The 23406-nt window shown below is 40.5% G+C and overlaps 1 protein-coding gene across 4 annotated transcripts in view; it reads right to left on the bottom strand.

Moving 5' to 3' along the window:
* dgkb (diacylglycerol kinase, beta) overlaps positions 1 to 23406 on the bottom strand; it is a 103133-nt gene that overhangs the window by 59091 nt on the left and 20636 nt on the right. For all 4 annotated transcript variants that reach the window (XM_034698136.1, XM_034698138.1, XM_034698137.1 and 1 more), the window contains 12 exons: positions 23211 to 23348; positions 18837 to 18886; positions 16145 to 16219; positions 15795 to 15914; positions 12806 to 12923; positions 12209 to 12297; positions 11760 to 11876; positions 11388 to 11486; positions 10209 to 10313; positions 5553 to 5626; positions 4893 to 4967; positions 438 to 523 (listed from right to left, as the gene is read on the bottom strand). In XM_034698136.1, the coding sequence (XP_034554027.1) occupies positions 438 to 523; positions 4893 to 4967; positions 5553 to 5626; positions 10209 to 10313; positions 11388 to 11486; positions 11760 to 11876; positions 12209 to 12297; positions 12806 to 12923; positions 15795 to 15914; positions 16145 to 16219; positions 18837 to 18886; positions 23211 to 23348 (1146 nt within the window). The remainder of the gene's footprint in view (positions 1 to 437; positions 524 to 4892; positions 4968 to 5552; positions 5627 to 10208; positions 10314 to 11387; positions 11487 to 11759; positions 11877 to 12208; positions 12298 to 12805; positions 12924 to 15794; positions 15915 to 16144; positions 16220 to 18836; positions 18887 to 23210; positions 23349 to 23406) is intronic.

Genomic DNA, 23406 nt, shown 5'->3' with positions numbered 1-23406 from the left:
TCATTCTTAGTGCATTCCAGACTCCCCTCAGTGTTGTGGCTAGAGCTGGGTGATACTGAAAAAGATGTTATCACAACACAATTTTTCATCTCAGTCGATATCGATAATTATTACAATAAATATGAAAGTATCATTCAATTTAAATTCAAAGCCAGATTTTTGGTCCTGAGTAACAGTTTTACAATGTTTACAATTGGAGAAGCTAGGGCTCTCACAGAGGGGATCTCTAACATCCTTCAATAAGACTTGGGGCCCCCTAATAAGCCCTATAAGAGACAAGCTCTCTATCACCCCTGATGATGCTAGGGACACAGCTTGAGCAGAGTTAAGTGCTGGAGAGACACATTTGTTCAATTTATATTGAGAAAAATTATATCATGATAATTATTGCTATCAAATTATCGCTCAGCCCTAGTTGTGGCAATGTCAAAGTTCACCTATGAAGTCCAGGATCCAGCCAACAGTGCCGTCTCCTCCACAGGCCAGGACTCTGAAATCAGGAACGTCTCTGAAGAAGTTAAGCCTGCAGAATAAAAAAGAAAACACTGAATGTAATCACATATGGTGTATTTTGCTGCCTGCACTCATAACATAACGAGGCTCTGTTGGCATCTTAAACAGAGACACAGATTCCTTCTAGCCTCTGCATCAGAAGAACCAGACTGTCAGCGGACGGGTACAACAATGTCCTGGAGTCCAGGGTCTAAGTGCCATGTCAAAAATACATAAATACAATGAAATTAAGTTTTCTATGGGAGAAAGGAGATCCTAAAACAGATGCTGTCAACTCAACTCAAACTTTATTTATAGAGCGTGTTTAAAAAAACTGGAGTTAACCAAAGTGCTGCACAGATCAAAAGCAGCACAAATGGAAAAAATAACCCAAACAATGCCAAAGATACAACACTAAGATACATAAACACAGTGCAAATATGTAATAGGATAAGATAGAATAAAATAAATTAAAATATAATTAAGATTTTGCCAGATGTCCACTCAACCTTGATTAAAAGCCAGGGAGAAGAGGTGTGTCCTTAGAGAGGATTTGAAAACCTCAATTGATCCTGCAGAGTGGATATGCCGGGGCAGGTTGTTCCAGAGCCGAGGGGCAGCCGCCACAAAGGCTCGCTCACCTCTGGTTTTAAGCCTCGTTTTGGGGGTGACCAATAACAACTGACTAGACGATCTCAGTGTTCTGGCAGGGACATGGTAATGGAGAAGCTCAGTCAGGTACAGGGGGGCAAGGCCATTAAGAGCTTTAAAGAAAAACATTTTAAAATGTATTCTAAAAGCAACAGGGAGCCAGTGCAGCGAAGCTAGGACAGGGGATATGTGGTCATGCTTGCGTTTGCCAGAGAGGAGACGGGCAGCTGCGTGTTGTACCAGCTGCAGGCGGTGCAAGAGGGAGCGGTTCAGGCCAAAATACAGTGAGTTGCAGTAATCCAGGCGTGTGTTAACAAAAGCATGGATTACAGTCTCAAGATCTCTATATGGCCGGTCCTCCTTTACTTTCAATAAAATCCTGTCAGTATTTAATGACCTCAGAAAACAACACTTAATGAAATAAAATATATTAAATACCTTAAATAAATTCATACAAAAAATATGATACATTTTTCAGCTGGGGTGATAAAATATTGTGGCAAAAATGTCCCTCAATAGAATAAATTCTGAATGTCCTGTCCATAACTCTTCGGTGCTCCTGCTCTCTGCTCGCCTGCTCTGATGTTAAATGTTGTATTTCATGAAAAAGGATGAACCCTCTCTTCTTCTTTCTGCTCCAGAAAGGATTCAAAACAGATTTTGTTCAGGTCTATATAGAAATGAAAGTTAATGAAGACACATTATCTTCCCTCAGCATTTCTCCACCAGCTGAGAGAAATGATGTGTGTCCCAGATAACAGACTGTGTGCAGATCTTTGTGAGCTGGTTGTCACATCTCACTGCTTCACTGCAAACTGTCTCTAATCCAACAAAATAACACATGTCGCACTGACAATTATTCATCAACGAGCTCGCCGGCCTGTTGGACGACTAATTGGATCATGACAGGCAATGTTCAGTCCAACTTCTTCCGTTCCTTCACAATAACAGAGCCCCTAACTGGATGAGCCAGCCTCCCAGCCTCGTATGGCGGGTAAATGATTCGCTCAATTACTCTCCAACTGGGACCACAAACCCTATTAGACGCAAAACAGACGGCCGCCGACATGAAAGGCAGCTTTGGGGATGTTTAAATACCAAGAAACAAACACTTAATTTGCTCTGATTGCATTAGAGAGGCAGCTAATTGACAGCAGTGCGTGCGGCCGCCTCGGCCTGCAGTGTCCGACGGTGACCGGTCAGCTCGCTAATGTGTGCGGCCGTGTGTGTACTTGACAAAATACTAACATGGTTACAAAGGGGGAAGGTGATCTGGAGAGTCCTCAGCTGTTGGGAGGAGCTCCAGGTGATGTTTGAGGCCACGTGAAGTGAAAGCAGAGCGGAAAACACAAAAACACTGGACGGAAGGTCAGCTCTGAAAACTTGGAGCTGCGTCGGCACAATCTGACTGGTGGAGTTTTTGCACCCTGCGTGTGCTGCTGTGTATTTATTTTTTATAAGCCTCAAAGATTCAGTTTTCAGTTCTAATCAAAGCCAAACAAGGAGGCGGCACGGCAGAGAGGCATTCCTGTATGTTTCAACACCTCGTGCATGTCAATGATCCATTCATTTTCTTAATCACAGATGTGGACCATAAGAATCGAGACGCCGGCTGCGCCCAGAGCCCACCATGAGCCCCCTCGTCTGTATGCATGATCACATGTGGTATGGCGACGGTCTCACCCCTCTCTATCCGCGTGTCGCCGGCTCTCTGCTCACATTCAGGCTTATGCATATGGAGTCGTCACTACAGCATGATTCAGTCGTCTGCAGGATTCGTTATGTGAGGACTCACCTCATTTGTGTGTCTGTCTGTGAGGGAAGTGAGTGAAGGCTCTAATACTACAGACCTCTCTGTGCATGTGATGCTGCTTATTATATGTGAGCAACAACAGCCTGTTTGTAAACACTGGATCATCAGCAAACACTGTATGCTTTGATTCTTTCTCTCAAGATTTCTTCTTCTTCATTTTTGTTAGAAGATAAAAAATAATAAGTATTTAAAAAATCCTAAACAGGCTTTAAAAGACACTTTATGTGAGTATGATATTACTGCATGGAAATATTTCAATAAACACCAAGAAACATGTTGCACCTACGTAAGATTGGTGTTACTTTGTTGTGCATTTTGTCCTCCTTTTATATTTAAAAATTATTTAAGAAAGCAATAATATTCTTTTATTATTTTAGGAATTAAAACCTGAATTAAACCTCTAATCAATGTATTGAGATACTCATCCCAAACTGTGCCCTTTGATTTTTGTTTTGTTGCAGCAGAAAAAAATTTACTTTTGATGTTTTACAGCAATTGTTTTTAGATGTATTACTCTAACAGAGACATTTTTTCTATTCTACTGATATTTAGGTGATCCATGCATAATTAGGTCAAATCTTCCTTATTGGAAAATCTAGTCTGATTGTGTCGTTTCTGAGGTTCTGGGAGGAAAGCAACATAAGGACAGAATTTCACGTGCATGCACCATGATCAGCAGTCATGTGGAAACAAACAAAAGCAGAAACCTGAACCAAAAATAATAATAATAATAATAATAATAATTAAAAGTGATAACACAATTTTGTTCACTTTAATTTAATCCAAAACATTTTTTTGGTTCAGGTTTTGCTTAAGATTTATTTTTGTACCTATTTAATATAATAAAATATACATCTCTAAATAATTCCAACCTTCATTTTTCTCTTTTTTCAAAGGTATCTCTTCTTTGGGAACAACTGATTAAAAATAAGACTCCAAAAAAAATAAAAAAATAAAATAAAACAAAATAAAATGAGGAAACTTTGAGGGGCACTCTGACTTTGGTGAGGTGATCATCACCTTGCAGGGTCAGGTGTGTGTGCCTGATTGGCTCTGATTCAGAGCAGGTGTGGGAAGTTTATATGAACTCCTGGGCTCTGGGTCTCTGTGCTAACTCATTATCTAACCTTCAGAGGTAGTTAGCAGTTACTCCTTTTACTCTCTATGTAGCGTGTGTGTCTGCATAAACACTATATTCTCCTTCAGTGTGTCTGGTTTAGAGTTCCCAGTTCAGAAAGCTGTTGTTGACACTGAGCGTCTTTTCAACCCCGGCTTTTGTGCTCTCTCTTAAGGCATCCCTGACCACCTTTGTGTTTGTACTCAATATTATTCTTTCTTTTCCCCGTTCAAGGTAGAGCTTATAAAGTGAGCAAGACAATTTAAGAGGAACAGGTGAATAAAAGAGAAACTACTAAAACATTTAAAATCAGTAAAACAAATCAAAACAATAAGTGAATATAAGAAAAACATGACGACAAGTAAATTAAAAATAAATTTAGCATCGTGGATAAAACAATATTACAACAATATTCAATAAAAATGTTTTCAGCTGTGATTTAAAAGAAGATACTGATGCAGCTCTCCTGAAATCCTCAGGCAGGTCGTTCCACAGTCATGAAGCCTGCTTGGTCACCCTTAGATTTTAAGTTTGCGACAGGAACTTTAAGGAGGTTCCTGCCTGAGAATCTGAGGCTGCGCCCGGGCAGTCAGGATTAGTGGTTACTTCTTCCTTTTAGAACCCCTTGGTCCTCAATTGTCCCACTCTCCCCTTGATCCTCGGCCTCACTCTTTCAGCATGTGTTGACAGGATTAATGATAAATGCCAGGAGTAGCTGTTTGAAATAATGTATGTGTACTGGGTTACTGTTTTTACATGAACCCATGCTGTCAGGGTAGCTCCCCTGCTTGAGTATCAGTAACAGTATGACCTACATACCCGGGCATGGGTCCGTTCTTGGCCAAGTTGTACACTTGTCTGGGGTTCAGGAGATACTGGAACTTTCTGTAGATCCTGCAGGAGTAAAAACACAGGGAGAATACATCAGAACAGCTAAAAAAGAGTCACATTTAATTTAAATATCATAGATATGAGGCCTGAGACATGAGGCTGTGTGTTGCTGTCACAGAGCTGCGTCACATTGCAGCGTGACGTGGCAGCGGACTGGGCAGCGGGGTGGGACATGCCCACAGTCCCCCTGAGGAGAAACCATTAGAAAGACTAATTCATTTTAATTTCAATTTCATTATATCAACTGGCTGAAGTCATATTTTGATCTCATAATTTAAACAAATGAGGGCCGGCATAATAAGGAGTGAATGAATATGTTTCAGTAATAAGCCAATTAGCCCTGGGTTAAAGAAGGGGAACCAGCCAGAGCCGTGACAGCCAGGGGAAGAGAGGGTGTGTGTGCATGGGTGTGTGTGTGATCTGCCTCTGCTTTAGGTTAATGTTATTGTGTTTTTATTTGACTAAAAGCCTGCAGCTCTTGGCAGCCAGAGGCCTCGGCGCTCGCTGCAGCCCCTCTGCGGGCTGAGGAGCCGAGGACGGGGGCTTCAGAGGCCTCTTGTAGCATGTTGAGACAGATTGTGTACTTACCTCTCACCCTGCTTCCCCCCGCTCTTCGGATTGACAAACACGAGCAGAGGATGAGTGCCCTCTATTGTTGTGATCTGAATGAGAGATGTCAAAACAAACGGTCGGTGTTTGGAGACTGCAGGATGCTTCACAGGAATTCACTTTCAAGACATATCCCTCAGACGCTTTATCGAGTGTGTACAGCACTTCCAAGCCATGCCAGTCATCTGATGCATTTCATAGTTTTCCTGTTTCAGAGCAAAGACACACAAGTGGTCCCTGGCTGCAGCAAAGTGTGGCCGCTCTCCAATTCTTTACCTGAGCCCAGATTTAATCTTGTGATAATTATAATATCTAATTATAAGAGAGAGCAGTGATGAAGTCGCAAGAAACGTACTTCTAAGGTGAAATTAAAGAAAATAAATCACACGAATGTTCCCTTTAAGGTGATTCTCTGATATCAGGAAAGGCTCCAGACTTTTCCTTTTGTTAAAATCCAATTAAAACCAAAACAACAATGTGTACGACTTCTGCTAATACTTCTCAAATATCTGTGGTCACTGCCACTGAAGACCTGCGAGCAAAAACAGACCACAAATATTTGGTTTCAGTTTTTAAAAAGACGAGTAATGTCCCAACACAGATGGACACTTCAGTTTCCTGCAACAGAAATGCAAACAAGAGTAATTAGTCCACTTTTTAAGGACTACTTTCAGTGGCGCATTAATACACTAAGTTTGCCAATTTGCATAAAGGAGGGCTGGGAATTTAATGTTTGGTACAAAATAAGCAGCTGTCGACGGATTCTTGTAAACGAGGAACTTGTCAGTCAGAAAATCTCTGACTGATTGGTGTGTTTTTTTTTGTTTCCTGGAACAGAGCATAGGATAAATATAAATGTTACATGGACTGTACTTATTAAGCACTTATCTAGTCTTCAGACCACTCACAGCTCCATCCATTCACACACACATTCATACACTGATGGCAGAGGATGCTATTAAGTGCCCATCAGTAAAACCATTCACACACTGGCTTTGCCAACGGGAGCAGTTTGGAGTTCAGTGCCTTGCTTGAGGACACTTCAACATGTGGACCATGAGAGCCGGGATCAAACCGCTAACCTTCAGATTGAGAGACGACTGACTACCACTGAGACACAGCTGACCCTTATACATCAGGCTTTGGTGACATATCCTATACGAAATTTGAAAAATAAAAAAAAACTTTAAAACTCTAAAATGACAAACTGAGAACTCAAAGGTCCTGCAACTATTTTTCTCTGATTTATAGGACTACATGCACAAACAGACTACTATAAAATAACTGTTTCAATGATTCCTCTAAGACTTCTCTGTTCTTGGTTCTGTCCTATCAAACTGTTTAAAAGATGGCTTGCTAAAGTCCAGCTACTTTCAAATCAAAATGACTGATTGTTTCATGGCATCACAAAAATCGAAAATAATGGACGTAGTATCCGTGACGTCACCCATCTGTTTCTGAAGCGCTGTTTTGAGGCCAATCGGCGGCAGCAGCCATATTGGAAATGTTGAACTCAACATAACTGTTGTCGAACAATTGTGCCGTATAGAGGTGGGCTTTGAGCCTCCTCGCCAACAGCTACAGTGTTCCCGCCTGTCAATCAAGTCAGCTGTGCCTCTTATAATGGAAAACGTGTAATCTCAATATCTTTGAAATTGCCACATTATGAAAAAATTCACAGTGTGAAATGATCTATCCAGATTACACTCTTTTTTTAACCAGACTGTAAACATGTTTATTTCTGCTGTAAAGATCGCCTTTTTTTGAATGGGTGTGTATGTGGTTTCCGGTACTTCTGGAGCCAGCCTCAAGTGGACACCTGAGAAACTGCAGTGTTTAACACTTCCGCATTGGCTTCAATTCTCACTAACCATCAACAGACACAAGATGCAAGCTTAATAAAGCCAGCTGAAAGACTGCACATACTGAATGTTTTCAGTGCATATAAAAGCTGAAAGACTGAATGTTTCAGTGCATATGAAAACTGAAAGACTTTTTTTTTCTGTAGCTGTGGGACCGACTTCACAGTCCCAGGTAGCCATGTCTTAAAGCATACTCCTCTGTTTAACTGTGAACAGGAACATCATCTACCGAGTGAACATCATGCTGTGTTTATGAATATTTGAAACAAGCAACAACAATCTAAACTTGTTAGAAAACTGACTTCAGAGGTTATAAATCAACTCAGAATGTGGCTGAGTTTCTCATCTTGTTTTTGCAATCCAACTTATTTTGACAGAGTGGAGTCGCCCCCTACTGGCCACTAAAAGAATGCAGGTTTAAGGCGCTTGTGCAGTGACTTCTCTTTTCCTAATTGAGGATATATCAACCTCTTAAACATATTTAATGGTTTTGTTCTCTTAATATGATTTAAATTGGATGTATGATTATTTTTTCCTCACACATTTGTAATAATGAGTTAAGGTTTTGGTTTCCATTGAAAAAGCTGATGATGATGTGACTCTTTTTAAACCTGTGGTCCCAAATGATGCAATTTTAAGTAAGCAAAAAAACGTACATACACAAGACAGTGAATCAACCACTCTGCCTCGTAGCCACATCATGATGACAAGCCATATCATAATTGCATGATTCACAGTTCCGTCCTAATAGTCTTAGCAGCTTCTTTTGTGTCATGTTGTCAAGCATCTTTCAGCTTCACTAAACGGTATTCAAACTGTGGACAGACCGAGCCTGCAGAGCTCACAAAGAGCCACATAAACAAGCCCTAATCCAGCGGGCCAGCTCCTCGCCCTGTGCTCTCCCTGACACAGATGAAGCGCTTAACTCCCCCTGTCTGCTATCCCAGCAGGCCGAGGGTGAATTAACGAGCTCCCTGTCCAGTCCAGAGTGATCCATTACTTCCTGTAATTATAAATAATAATCTTGATTATTATGCTGGTTAGCCGGGGAGAGGCAGAGATGAATGTGCCTGGGATATGATTCATCATATTTCTCTCTCAGCCACGCACAGACGAGCGGTCGCCGCAGACGGCAGCAGGTTTCCATGGCTGGTGAGCAGCCTGACAGACATTAGAGAGGATCAGACTGGGCCAGGCTCTGCTCCATGATACTGATTACCAGCAGGGCCTGCAGAGAACCATCACATGCCCCCAACACCAACTGCACAGGCTCATTTCAAAACATGAAATTCAAAACTAAGAAAAAGAATGAATGCGAGGGCACAACTAAAATAATCATCATGACTGCTGATGGAAAATAAACCTCCGACAAACACCCAGCTTTACCCTTTAACCCTTCATTTTGCACAAAGACTCATAAGATCTGATAATCAGACCATATAAGAAGTAAGTCAGTCTTAGTCTTATGTTGATGCTGGTAAAAGTTTGCTTCATTTTTACAACTTTATTCACTGGGGAAATAAAAAGAACTACGTGAAGTCTTAATTTGCATTGCAACTAAATTAAAGAGTGCTAAACTGCCTTTCATTGTTTCACAAAAACAGCAATAAAGATCTAATTTATTCAATTTCATAATAAATCATGACTTTTTAGTTTGTTATAATATCTACACAATACATCTGACACTCTAAAGCAGGGGTTCCCAAAGTGTGGGTCGGGACCCCCAGGGGGGTAGCAAAATGTCTTCCAGATATTCTTTTTTTTTTTAAGTAATCTAAATTTGCTTATTTTTCCCATTATTGTAAAATATAGATAAAAATAGTAGTTACATTTGAAATAAAACCCAGCAAATAAGCACATTTCATTAGTTTTCTGCCTTTCTTTTTTGCCAGATGACTCCTAAAGTTAGGGTTAGCTAACAGTTGATTAACAAAAGGATCAGTAGCACAGGAAACACAGCTACATGTGCATGTAGGTAAACTCATTTTGAAGTATGAAGTAACATTCAACCACTTCGAGGGAGTCACAAGTCTTTGGCACTTTTATTTTGGGGGTTGTGAGCTGAAAAGTTTGGGAACCCTTGCTCTAAAGTAACTGATTATGAGTTTGAAGCTCCTGTGAGGAATTGTGGTTTGTGTTGATTTTGGCGCCCCCTGTGGACAAAGTGGTCACTTAATTCTATGATGATTTTACCAACAGTGTTTTCACTTTAATCAGTCAAAAGTACAACTAGTTGAGAATTTTTGACAAGCAAATTGCAAAAGACTGATTTTGTTGAATAATATGAATCACTTTGCTTGACACTTCCTTACCCCACAGTAGAGGTATTAAACATTGAAATTACCTCAATAGAGAGAGTCAATCTTTGTGCTGATGGTCTGGTTTGCTTTTGTAGGTTAATTACCATCAGCTTCATAACCATCTAGAAACTCCTCACAGGAGCTTTAAAGGGGAGCACAGAGTCTAATATTTCTCTCTGACATGTGGAAGAATTATGAAGCAGAAGACAATGAACATTTCCCAGTCTGTTTGGCTGCTCACTAACATGAATGCTGTGTGCTGAGTTTCCCTGTATGCACCTGTAAACATTCACAAAAGAGGTTTATAAACTCACTCTTGATTACTACTGAAGGTTTAACAGGTTTGTTATTTAAAATCAGAATTATAATCATTGTCATCCGTGGTGAAAATTACTTAGATTAATATTGTTTGGGTGAATTTTGGTGATCCCTGATTCCTCTTGTGAAACACACAGAGGTTATAGAAGTCTCACCTGCAGTCCTTGGCCGTCCACTGTGACAGAGTTCGCTCTCTGCATCTTCCCTCGGTTCGTCTGACTGGACCTGAGCGAGTCTTTCCTCAGCGTCGTCTGCCTTTCCTGAGGGTCAAAGGTCACGTGTGTTGCTAAATGATCCATAAACTGGGTGTAAATACACTGCAAAGAAAACTAACGTCAGCGATTTGTAAGATAAATTCAAAGTGAAGCTGAGATTTGATTAAATGTGTTTCCTGCTTTTTCCTTCTTTTGAATATTTCTTTAATCTCAACGATCTGAAATGCATCTTAACTTTTGTAATTAAGGATTATTTTCAAGCTGTGACAGTTTTCTTCTTCTTTTTATTTTATGTATTGTTGTACCAGTGGCTCCAGCTAACACTGAGCTACATCATGTGGTCTTTATGGTTCATTGATTTCTCTGAAAACAACAAATAAGAACAAACACATAAATAATATGTCAATGATTATATTTGTAAAGCCAAATTGTTTTACAGCTGAAGTGAGGAGGGTTTGAAACCGCATTGAAACCATCAGTGTGTGCATTGACTGGTTTCATTTTACAGGGCTGGAATTTCCCAATTATTTATTAATCCAGAAAGCAATTTTGAGATTTCTGTAACAGGTTTCTGTGATAACTACAAAAAAACAAAGTCAGAGTTGAAGAAGTCATCTCATAATTGAGTTCATAAGCAGATAAAAGATCTGTATCATTAATGAAACACACTGAAAATATAGAAAACCCAATTAAGCCCAGTTATTGAAATATGTAAAATAAAAATAAAGAAGAAGAAAATATGAGTCTTTATGTCGTGTTCAGTCAGATTGACTCAGGACTTCAGTGTTTGACTCTTAAATTGCTTCTTTTTTTTTCTCTGTTCTTTTTGTAAAAAGAAATATTTCAGTAAATTTCCAGGAAACTTTTATCATTGAAGTGAAAATGATAACACAAAGTGGATAATCATTGTTTTAGAGAAACTTTACGAGCAATTTCAGCTACACAGTCCTTTCCTCTGAAATAGACTTCTACCATTTGGAAATAATCCCCCTGCTGAAAAAAACAAATCTTTGCCATTTCAGAGCTCGGTGGGAGAACTCAGGCTGATGATTGCATCCTCAGATAGCACAGAGTCAAACCGGGTCAGACTTCTCTGACCAGTGAGGAGAGAAGTCTTACCAGGATGATGGGGCAGATTGAGTTAGGGGGCAGGATGTGATCCTTCAGGGGGCCGCAGTCACACTCAGGTTTCACGTGGGAGGCACACTTGTTATGGAGCTGGAGGAGGAAAGGTTACAGTCGTTATTTAGAGAGGAAGTTCATCCAGTTACAGAACATTTTAAAGAGTACATTTAAAGGTTTATGCTCAGGATTCATTAGCGTCACGTGTCTTTACCTTTTGTTTTATTTACTATGAACTCAATCACAAACAAAGTGTTACAGGGTGTAAATTGGCAGAGGGTATCTGAGGTGCCAAAACAAAAGCTAAAATACGAGAAGCAGTGGGAATCTAACGAAGAGGTGGCTGCTTCTCCTCGGGTGGTGTCTTACCGTGATTTGACACCACACACAGTGGAGCCCAGTCAGGCCCTGGTAACACTTAACGGTTTTGTGACACTTGTCACACTTGGTGGGGCAGTTCCCCTCCACCCAGAAATGATGCATTACCTGCAGAGAGAGGGAGAGACGGCACACAGAGAGGGGAAGAAGTGAGAAGAGAAAACACGGTGCACACAAACAAGAAAGACAGAAGTGGGCTCGACAATTAAAGAAAGCAAGAGGGAAAGAAAACAAGCAGTCTGAGAAGAGACAGCATCCTCTGAGTGTCCTCTTTCTGTCTGTCTGTGCCTTTAAAGCAGAGCTATACTGGTAATTAGCAATGCTTAGCAGCAGATTGAGTTGTTTTAATTCCATTAGAAGAAGACAAACTCTCATCCTAAGCTCCGTGCAGCATCGCTGATCCAAGCGTGCCGACTGGTAAACACTCCAATTGGACGCACCTCTGTGTTTTTCTTGGACTTGACATAAGTTTTGATGCACGATGGGGGAGCACGGGCCACGCAGCGCTCATGGACCGTGTACTTGCAGACTGGAAAAGGAGAAAAACGAAATGTAAAACTCTCAAGCAGGGAACAATGCAACAGATGCAAAAAGAGACGTGAAAACAAACACAACCTACAGGTATCAGTGATATACACCAGGGGTTGAGTAATGTGTTTGTAAAAGTGTTAACGGAACGTCATTGTCGCCAGATCCATGTGAAAAAAACTGCTTATCTGAGAGGGTGTAGAGCAGGATGTGATACAGGAAAATGTCTGTCATGGCTGAAACATGAGCAGGTTTCAGATTTACTAATTAAATACATTTATTTCAAACAATTTGAACTGATAAAAAAGACAAGTAGTGAGGTGCATGAGTGTAAATAATCCCCAATCCCAAATGTTTGCATTATTGTGATCACAGAAGAATACTCATACCATCTGTAACACTACAAATGAACAGACGATGCTGGCCCAGTTTGTTGCACTATCTGCACTGAATCAATGCACGTTGGGATCAATGCATGTTGAGCTGTTAATGGTCAGTACATCACTCACAGGAGCAGCAGAGCCCCTGCTTCCCCAGTCCGATCAGCATGTTGAGGCACAGGTTACAGTAGGCCGGTTTGTTGAAGTGCTTCAGTCTCCACACGTGCTGCCCGTCGTCTTTGACGTTCTGCAGCAGAAACGGATCAAATGATGATCTTGTCAGCAGAACTTTCAGATACTTACTTCCCTAATTTTTTATGTCATGCAGCCTTTTTGTTTGTATTGTCCTCTCTGTTTCTAGCTTTGTAGTCTTAATATAGTAAAACTAAGATAATGCTCATTCATAAAAACTGACATTTGCTGCACATTCCTGCAGAAAGTGGTCAAAGAGTTCCATCTAGTGGAGAGGTGATGAACTGACAGCTTTCATTTTGAGGGGTTCACTCAGCATCAGCAGCAGCAAAGGATGTGCACATTAATTAGGATATCTAAGACAACCAGTGATTAAAGGCAGTTCAGATATTTTCATTTTGTCAAACCAATCGCTTAGTGTCCAAAACTCCTCAAAGGAAAACAGCAGCAAGAGCCAGCACATCTTAGACATGTTGTTTTACATAATTACAATAGCTGTTGTCATCCAAAAAGGTTCATTAGATCTCTATGGGTGCATCTCAAAGCTCTAAACTTCCATCCTTGCGTCGTTCACTTGCGTCTTAGCCCAGCCTACCAAAGATGGAAGGAAACGAAATGAGAGGAGAGGAAACGAGGAGATTTGCATGAAGAGAAATGAGACGTCATCTTCTCTGGAGCGTCAAGTGAAGCGACGTCAGTTTGTGATGACGGCTCTAACATCTGTTTGTGTCTGCACACATGTTCACTGTGTTCACTGTAACAACTCTGATAAATATAAACAGTAACAGAGCTCTGTCTCTGTGTTTAACCTGTTTAACAAACACCTGCACATGAAGAGAATCTGCTCTCTGTTTATTCTGTCCTGAAGCATCACGGATCGATTCACCACGTCCAATCAGTGAGAGGTATTCGATAAGGGGGCGTGTCTGTCAGAGAAAAGACTTCCGTGAAGCCTGCACTCGTGATTCCTCTCTCCTCTCTCCTCTCTCCTCTCTCCTCTCTCCTCTCTCCTCTCTCCTCTCTCCTCCAGCAGAGTTAAGAGCTTTGGGACGCCACTTAAAATGGCGGGTCAGTAACAACTACTTCCGGTTTGGCGGAGCAGCGAGGATGGAGGAGACTGAAGAGATGCACCCTTCAAATCAGCTGATGGACAAGTCACAACAACATCACGTGACTCATTTGAGGAAGACTGCAGGAAGTTTGTAGTCGATAAATGTCAAAAAGAAAAACATGCTGGTCTAGTGACAAGAACTGTCTTACTACAGTTATCTAATAATAATAATGCACACTTAGACAGCTGTGGATATCACTAGCTGAGAATCCTTTTCTGTGATGACTACATGAAAGTTTTGCCCTGGTCTAGTTTGCCTTTGATAAACAGTTACATCAAAAACAAGAAGTCAGTCAGATTCACTCTCATCTTGAACATACAAAACATTGTCTCTCACTAATTGGGTCTTTAATACAGACAGAATAATAATAATAATAATACATTTTATTTAAAGGCGCCTTTCTTGGCACTCAAGGACACCGCACAGATACAAATATATACATACACGAATTCACATTAAAGGAAACAAAATCAGAGTCAAAAATGAAAACAATATAAACTAACAAGGGGTAAGAAAAAATAGAAACAATAACAAAATGACAGTGCAATCGGAGTCAGACGGAGTAAGCTGTTTTGAACAGATATGTTTTGAGTTGTGATTTGAAATGGGGGAAAGAATCTGTGTTTCTGAGTTGAGGTGGCCATGAGTTCCAGAGACGGGGAGCAGAGCGGCTGAATGCTCGGCTCCCCATAGTGGTGAGACGGGCGGAGGGGACAGACAGGTGTATGGAGGAAGAGGATCTGAGGGAGCAGGGGGGAGTGGGAACATGGAGGAGGTCGGACAGATATGGGGGGGCGAGGTTGTGGATGGTCTTGAATGTCAACAGAAGGACTTTGAATTGAATACGGAACTGAACAGGGAGCCAGTGGAGCTGTTGGAGGACAGGAGTGATGTGGTGGATGGAGGGGGTTCGGGCAATGATACGGGCAGCTGAATTCTGGACCAGTTGGAGTTTATGGAGGGATTTGTGAGTGAGGCCGAAGAGGAGAGAGTTGCAGTAGTCCAGACGGGAAGTGACAAGGCTGTGGACAAGGATGCCGGCAGTGTGGGGGGTGAGGGAGGGGCGAAGACGATTGATGTTACGATTGAAGTTCATCTTTACTTAGCTTTTTTGGAATCTCAACACCATAATAATCAGCCACTCTCAGAAGCTGATCTTTTTTTGTGGGAGTTGAGTAACTCTTCACTTGGACTCTGACATCCCTCGCAGCTACACCACCAAGGGCACTACTCTCAGTAATGATTTACTTTAACAGACAGGTCAGAACAACAAACTTAATGTTTTCTAAGACCTCCACACAAAACAACAGGCTACCTTAAATATGGAACCTAATCCCTCTACCTGACTGCTTAACCAATACTAGCTACCTCACTCAACCCTGGTCTTCATACAGATCAGTGTTATGGATTCAGCACTGAGCCCAGCAACCCGGTTGACCACCAGCATGCTGATTGACACTTAGACAGTTCTGGAAGTGCCCTGAGCAAAGCTCTAGCCACTTACTGTACAAAAATAATAAACTACAACAAAAAGAAAGGTCAATGGGGACAGCTGGCGCCCCTCATTGCTTGGACCTACCCAGAATTAAGGTTCCAAAATTGCATGGCAGCAGTTACCTCTTTGTGGAAGTTCAAGAAAACACAAACATTTTGGAGAGTGAAACAAACAAGACTTGCAGGCAAAGCAGGAGGGGTTGTCACATTGTGTTTTAGTGTCATCAGCGTTCCTTCTAAAATCTAACTTCTGCAAGTCTGTCTTTATCTGAAAGTCCAGCTTCAAAACCAGATTTTATCATGTCTCTGAGAGGACTCACAGTCTCCAGGCCCAGCAGGACCAGAAGTGGGATGGTGGTCATGCCTCCCTGGATCCACTCCTCCAGAGACACCGTGCCGTCGTGGTCGTAGTCGATCTCCCGCATCATGTCCTGCAGGATCTAGAGTAAGAACAAAAACAGATGTTAAAGAAGAAGAGGAGGAGCGACATAGTTCAGATTTTAATTAATTAAGACATCATGTGGGTCCAAAAAGATATGAGGAGCCTTTTGAAATATTATGCTATCAGGTCCAATAGCTTTAGAAATATGGCTGAAAAGTTGAGCTCACAGTAAAGTTAATTAAAGTTGAAGTTATGACTGATGTTAACTGGTCTTAATGTATTTCTTACTGGTTTCAGCTCGGTCACATCCCACTCCAGGTACTCTGCTACATGCATCATCTGGGATATAATGTGCTCCAGCTCCTGTAGTGAGACCACACAGTCATTACAGGCACAAAAATACTGTCTTTACCTTTGTGTACAAAGCAGCCCCACCAGCCCGTGTCACTAAACGTCTGTGGTGTGAATAGACTGATGAACAGCGAGTAATAGCCGGTTTGGAGTGTCGTTCTTCCACACAGAGAAAAACAAAGGCAGCGTGGGAAGAGCTCTGAGGCTGAGGCTTTAATTACAGTGGTTGTTTTTTGGGGATTGAGGAGGGTGACATTATTATTAGGGAACTGAATCACAATGTTGCACTCTGGACTTGTTTAACATGCTCTTAGTGTTTTCTAAGATTGATGCTAAGAGGTCTTTCACTTGTTTACAGGGCTCTAAAGGGTTTGGGACTAGCCTGCAATACTAATTATTTATGGTTTCATGGTCCCTTACAGCCTCTTAGACTTTCTGCAGCCTGTTGTCTTCATACAGACTGAAACACACGAGCACACCCACAGTTTAGCCTTTTTAATATCTGCAACAAAACTATAGAAGTTCTCTCACGAAGCAATAAAATAATCAAACTCCATGAACATTTTAAAGAACAACTGAAGACTTGTTATTACCATAGACTGTATAAACAAATGGATGAGTATTCGTGATGTCACCCATCTGTTTCTGAAGTACTGTTTTGAAGCCAATCGGCGGCGGCAGCCATATTTGAAATGTTGAACTCAACATAACTGCTGTAGAGCAAGTGTGAGGTAAAGAGGCGGGGTTTGAGCCTCCTCACCAACAGCTACAGTGTTCCCGCCTGTCAGTCAAGTCAGCTGTGTCTCTCATAATGGAAAACTCGTAATTTTAATTTCAGTCAGACAACTCATGTTTACTTAAGATAAGTTTATTGCAGCATACAGTTTTGTGTTTGGCGTATGGGCTCCGAACCTCATTACTCCTGATAGATTATTTAAATGCAGACATTTAGGAGCAATGAGATAGGACTAACCCCCCTCGGAGCCCGCAGGTGGATGCCGGGGAGGAGATGGGTACAAAGTTTTCACACAGCACTGAGCAGGACAGCAGGAGCACTTGCAAAGCAGAGGCAGAGACGGGGAGACTTGCAGCTTAAATAGAACACCAATGAGGATGTTGAGATCAGCTGATAGGGAGGGTGATGACGTGTCAGTATGAATGAGCGCAGCTCGAGTTGTCTGCCTGAACTAGCTTGCAGGCGGCGCTCCATATCTTTGAAATTGCAGCATTATGAAAAAATTCACCCCCGTACAGTGTGTGCTGATTTAGAAATGATCTATCCTGACTACATTTGTTTTTTGTACCAGGCTGTAAACATGTTTATTTCTGCTGTAAATATCGGCTTTTTTTTATTTGTGTGTATGCAAAGACTGTAAATAAAAATGGACAGTGTTGCTCCGCCTCTTCCCGTTGTACGGTTCTGAAGCCAAAAAATCCCTCTCCTGGGCGCCGCCATTGTGCAGCCAGAGCCTGTGAAGCCTTTGTAATAAGCTCCGCCCTACAGCGTAGCGTCACAAGACGCTGTGTGCCCTTTGAAGTTTCGTTCTACGGTGGCTGTGAATCAAAGGAAACCCGGAAGTAAAACCCCGTTTTTTAAACTCTAATAACTAACCAAAAAGAAACTTTTCAGAAAAAAGAGGCCTTGAACACAAAACAGTCAAATAATAACTACATATAACCACAGCATACGGATGAGAGAAACATTCGTACGACGTGTATTTATTTTTTAAAGTTTGACTGCTCCCCCATTCAAATGAATGGGGGAGACGGATTTTTTGACCTATACTGCAGCCAGCCACCAGGGGGCAGTCACACTGCTGAAAGCCTCATCACAAGGGCCGTACCCGGCACGCTTGTGTGTATGTGGTTTCCACTACTTCCAGAGTCAGCCTCTAGTGGATCCTCGATGAACTGCAGTTTATAACACTTCTGCATTGGCTTCAATTCTGCTTGGTTAATACCTCAGACCTTAAACTAACTGTTTCTGATTTTTACTTTTATTTATTGGATATTTGTTCTTGGCTTTACTGCTCTCACATCTCTGTTGTCTGTGTTTGATTTATAAATACTGCTTTGAAAAAAGATAAACGTGTGCAGCATTCCAGTTCAACACGCATTTCCCTTTAAGACAAATTCCCCCACTGGAACTACAAAATCATACTGCAATGTAACATCATATCTTGTCGTATCATATCGCATCATATAGGAAGTTTTCTTTTAAAGGGACTTTATGGTGCATGTTTAATGTGATACGATAGGATGCACTTGTACAACTTTTAACATGTTTAGTTCTGTGACTGTTATAAAATTCAAGCACTGTGATTGCATCGTCCCTAGACAGACATTTGTTCAACTCTGTATCTGACATTTAATAATCCAAATCAATTAATAAATCAAAGTTATATCTACAATTAGAAGAGTTTGTACACCACTTTTTTCTTTCTCTTGTCTTTTTGATGCTGATGATTCTGTTTTTACAAACTGAAAAATATTCCTTAGCACATTTCTGCATAACATTCACTGTAAAAATGAATCTTTCATCTTAATTTTTCACCATTTTTGGCCATACATTCAGCATAAAAAAAATAATCAGTAGTGTGGTTGGTGTTTAAACAGGAAGAGTATTTACCGAGCTGTCCAGAGAGCCGTTTCCATCCGTGTCATAGAGTCGAAACATAACTGTGGAGACAAAAACAAAACATCAGGCTGCAGAGTTAACACTCTGAGCTCCCCCACCCCCCCTGAACTCTGAAGTCAACATTAACAGCAGTTATTGGCAACAGCACTGGATTCATCACATCCCCCCTTCCCACACTGGACTCATTTGTGTTAACGTTACTGGGGACTGCACTGCATGCAAACACAGACTTTAAGTCTTAAGCATCTTAATGCTGCAACTTCAAATGTTCCCCAGCTGACCATGTTCCCACTGCAGCCATTCTTCTCTAGCATCAAACTGTGGGTGGGAAGCTCTAACGCTGTCATAATGTAGGAGCTGCTGTATTCAAAGCTGTCAGATGTAAATATTTAGGATGCCATTAGCTGGTCTGTAAAGGTAGTTGACAAGTTATCAAATATGTTGTTTTCCCTTGAAACATTGTTAGATTTCCTTCTGAAATTCAACATTACATCACCGTTAAGTTAAGTTTTTATTCAGCAGCAGTGAGATGATAAGCATCAAACAATGATAACAGCATTAGAGGTGACGTCAGAGGAGAGCGGACATGGAGTGAATATGGTGACTCAAGTGTCACTGGAACCAGAACGCTGCCACATCACAGCTGTTGTTGCCTCTGCCTCTTACACATCTTGACATTAAAGTCTTTATGAATCACTGATGTGTCAGACAACCACCAAAAGGTGACCTGGCTGAGCTCAAATCAATAACAATGCAGCACTTGAAGGTGCTCAAACAAACCCCACCCTTATATGAACGAGATGGAAGCTGGTGCTGACATCATGAGGACGTCACACGGCGGTTTGTCAGCCCACTAACGAGGAGCTAATCGCCAGTTTCCCGTGTGGGTGTGATGTTTTGGATCCAGTAGAGAGGGGGGAGGTATGGTGGAGTTTGGTTTTAGGTGGAGGTGGAGGTTGATGGTGTTGGGAGGAGGTGATTGTGGTGACTGAGAGTCAGAGGCCTCGTAAATGTAATAAAGTTTGTGATTATGACTCAGGGGTGGAAAAACCTTGAAACACTCCTTCAGTAAGTGTTCCAGTATTTTTTTCTTTATTTTTAATTATTCTACCTTTTTATGTGTTGTTTTCTCTTTAAAGAATAATAAATTGTTTATTATTTTGAGAAGTTCTCTGAACTGGAAAGCTAAAAATTGCTTGTTTCAAAGATGACCGGTTAAAGAAAGGTACAGTGGTAATTCTAACTATTCTCTGCTTCTTTATTATTATTCATTTTATTTTATTTTATTGATCTTTATTTTATTTTATTGATATTTATTTTATTTTATTGATATTTATCTTATTTTATTGATATTTATTTTATTGATCTTTATTTTATTTTATTGATCTTTATTTTAATTTATTGATATTTATTTTATTTTATTGATATTTATTTTATTTTATTGATATTTATTTTATTGATCTTTATTTTATTTTATTGATCTTTATTTTATTTTATTTTTCTTTATTTTAATGATCTTTATTATATTTGTTTGTATTGGTCTTTATCTTAATTTATTTTATTGGTCTTTATTTTATTGATCTTTATTTTATTGATCTTTATTTGAATTATCTTTATTTCATTGATCTTTATTTCTATTCATATCTTATTTCATTCTTTCTTCTGTTAATATTTTGATACTATCTATAAGAGCTCTGTAATGACTGAATTTCCCTCACCAGGGATATATAAAGTATTTCTGACTCCGATTCTAATATCCGTGCAGAAACAACCTGAACAAGCTGCATTCAGAGCAGTTCTCAAACAAACCAGCAGAGGGAGCCCTCCACCTCCAGAGATGCTGACAGTGTGGTCACAGTGACACACACACAGTGATACACACACGGTTCAATAAGCCATGTATAGTCAAATCCATGATGCTCTCGAGCGCATGCTGAATTATTTAGTCATCCCGTGGTTTAATGAGCGTGGGTCTAATCAATAATTCAGCAGATGGATGAGAATTACACCAACACAAGAAAAAAAAAAGCCTGATGTCCAATTAAGCTGTGTAACCTTGTGAATTAATGATGTGATAAACGCAATTCAGAGACGAGGGAAGACGAGTAAAGAAACTGGGAACACGACGCTCCACACTAAACTCTAAACACTCGTTTAGAGAAGCTCCTGCAAAGATTGTGACCAAGGAAGTGAGTTATAAATACGTAGTTCAATAATAATAATAATATATTTTAAATTGAATTTAAATAACAATAAGAATATATTTTAAAATTAATTAATTCCATGTATTACATTATATTATATTATATTATATTATGTCATACTACTTTATTATTGTTTACTGCAAATTATCATGGTATTCACTATTATATAATACATTTTTACTATTCTCTTTATCTTCATACGGTCATATTATATACCCATATTATTTATCATATTGCTTAATCTGTCATAACCAAACCATAATCACACCATGTCAACCGGTCACTACTGAAACTTTTATTATACTGCATGTAATTGCCACTATTTAAACCATTTGTAACACTTGTACATATCTTAAATCTGTATTCTTTATCTATTCTTATTGTACTTATTTAAACGTATTCTTGATTGTACTTATCTCTGGGTTGCTGCAACAACCGACTTTCCCCACAGGGATCAATAAAGTGATATCTTATCTTATCTAACTCCAAAAAGTAGAAAGCATGAGGAATCATTACTTCCCCTGCATGCTGACAGCTCCTTTAAGTTAATGCTTTTATAACGAGAGATTATGAGTCGGGTTTATTGGATATGCTTTCTAATCGTTACAAACAGAGAGCAGTTTTCTGTGAGCTGTGGCTGTTCATCCTCTTTTTCATTGAGCTCAACACACAAAGAAGAAAACCCCGGATAATATTTGGATGTCACATTAATATGAGAAAGACATGAAAACATCAGAGCAACAGTAACGTGTCTTATTAAAAATCCTGTCTTCTGTGATTTTAAAAAGCCTCTAATGGATCCTTGTGTTGTGTGCTCGCTCAGGTTGCAGTCCTAATGTCATGTTAACCTCACACACAGGATTTCTAAGAGCCTGAAAAGAGTGTGAGAGGACGGATCTCTGTGGTTTGGATGAAGCTTAATAGCTGGAGCATAATTCTTCAGTCACGACTGCAGAGCTCAGGAGAAAAGAGACAACAAAATCATTTAGAAACAGGAGTTATTATTTTCAGGTTTTGCTCTTATTAGAATATGTTTAGTATCCTTTTCAATCTCCTGTAACTGATGCAGAGTCAATTTTCTGCTCCTAACACTTCTTCATGTGATAAAGGCGGTGTTTACAAGCACTCCTGTCCTTTGAGGATAACTGAAAGACACTTTTATTTCTCTTTTTTGGACTTGGATCAAATAGTTCATTTGTGGGTTTTTCCCCACACCAGCGGATTCATTCATCACATTATTATCAGATTTTACTACAAAGGACTCAAAGGTTTTGAAAGCAGTGAAGGGGAGAGGAAAGAGTAGTTATACTGATGCAAACCAGTGGCCATTGTGGATATTCATTCAGTCCTTTGTGCAGCATTTTCATATTTCAAAGGATAGATTTCTCACTGAGCTGGTTAAAAGAAAAAAAAAGAAGTAGGTGGAACATCAAACCTTTTTTTTTTTCTGGATTGGATTCAAATTTCAGCTGGACCAGCGAATCCTCAGAAAACAGGAGGAGGTATAACTTCATTTAAATCTGTTTCTGTCGTTGCAAAAAGGATTTTAATGGCCGACCAGTGGAGGCGAATTTCACCAGAACTCCTCCAGCCTGAGCTCAGACTGAAGTGAGAATTGGACAGCAGCACACACATCAAATGCTGAGCCTACACCATAGCTATGCTGTAGTAGCCGACAGCGTTTTGAGTACTACATGCTTGTCAATGGTGTTGTGTTGCTCTGCAGCACATCAACTAAACATTGTTTGTGCACAGGAAACCATGGCAGCAGAATCGTTGGAGTTGGAGTTGGAGCTGAAAAATGTTGAGCAGCAGTTGATCTGCACAGCTACAGGCTACCACAGCTGTTTAAACCTTGAAAGATCTGCTTCTCATTAAAGCCTAATGTTGCTTTTTCACACCAAGCAGAGGAAAACCGATCAATGGTATTAGCTTTCCCCTCTAAACCTTTGTTTTCATCATTCTGCTTCAGCCTGACCTTCCTAATCCTGATAAACTGCTCTACACTCCCCGAGGCTTCACTTTGTATTCATCTTTATGTTTGTGTATCTCCACTTTTTCGTACCCCTGCCGTAAGGATTTATCATCTTTAGCACCAAACCTCGAGAGCTCGAACATTAGCAGAGAAACCAAGAGTCATGGGATACTTAGTGACACTCACACTCGAGCTTGTCCTCAGGCCGCCCGCCCTCCAGCAGCGAGAGGTAACACACGATGTCCTTCAGCTGCACCGAATCCAGAGGTCTGGGCAGCACGGCGGTCCTCAGAGGGGTCGAGGTGCTTTTGATCAGCTTCAGCCCTGCGGGGAGACGCAGAGGAAAGGTCAAAACATCCTCCACACCGCCTCCAATGTTAGC

The sequence above is a fragment of the Notolabrus celidotus genome, chromosome 12, assembly GCF_009762535.1.
Source record: "Notolabrus celidotus isolate fNotCel1 chromosome 12, fNotCel1.pri, whole genome shotgun sequence".
Taxonomy (NCBI): domain Eukaryota; kingdom Metazoa; phylum Chordata; class Actinopteri; order Labriformes; family Labridae; genus Notolabrus; species Notolabrus celidotus.
This window is presented reverse-complemented; position numbering and strand designations above follow the sequence as displayed.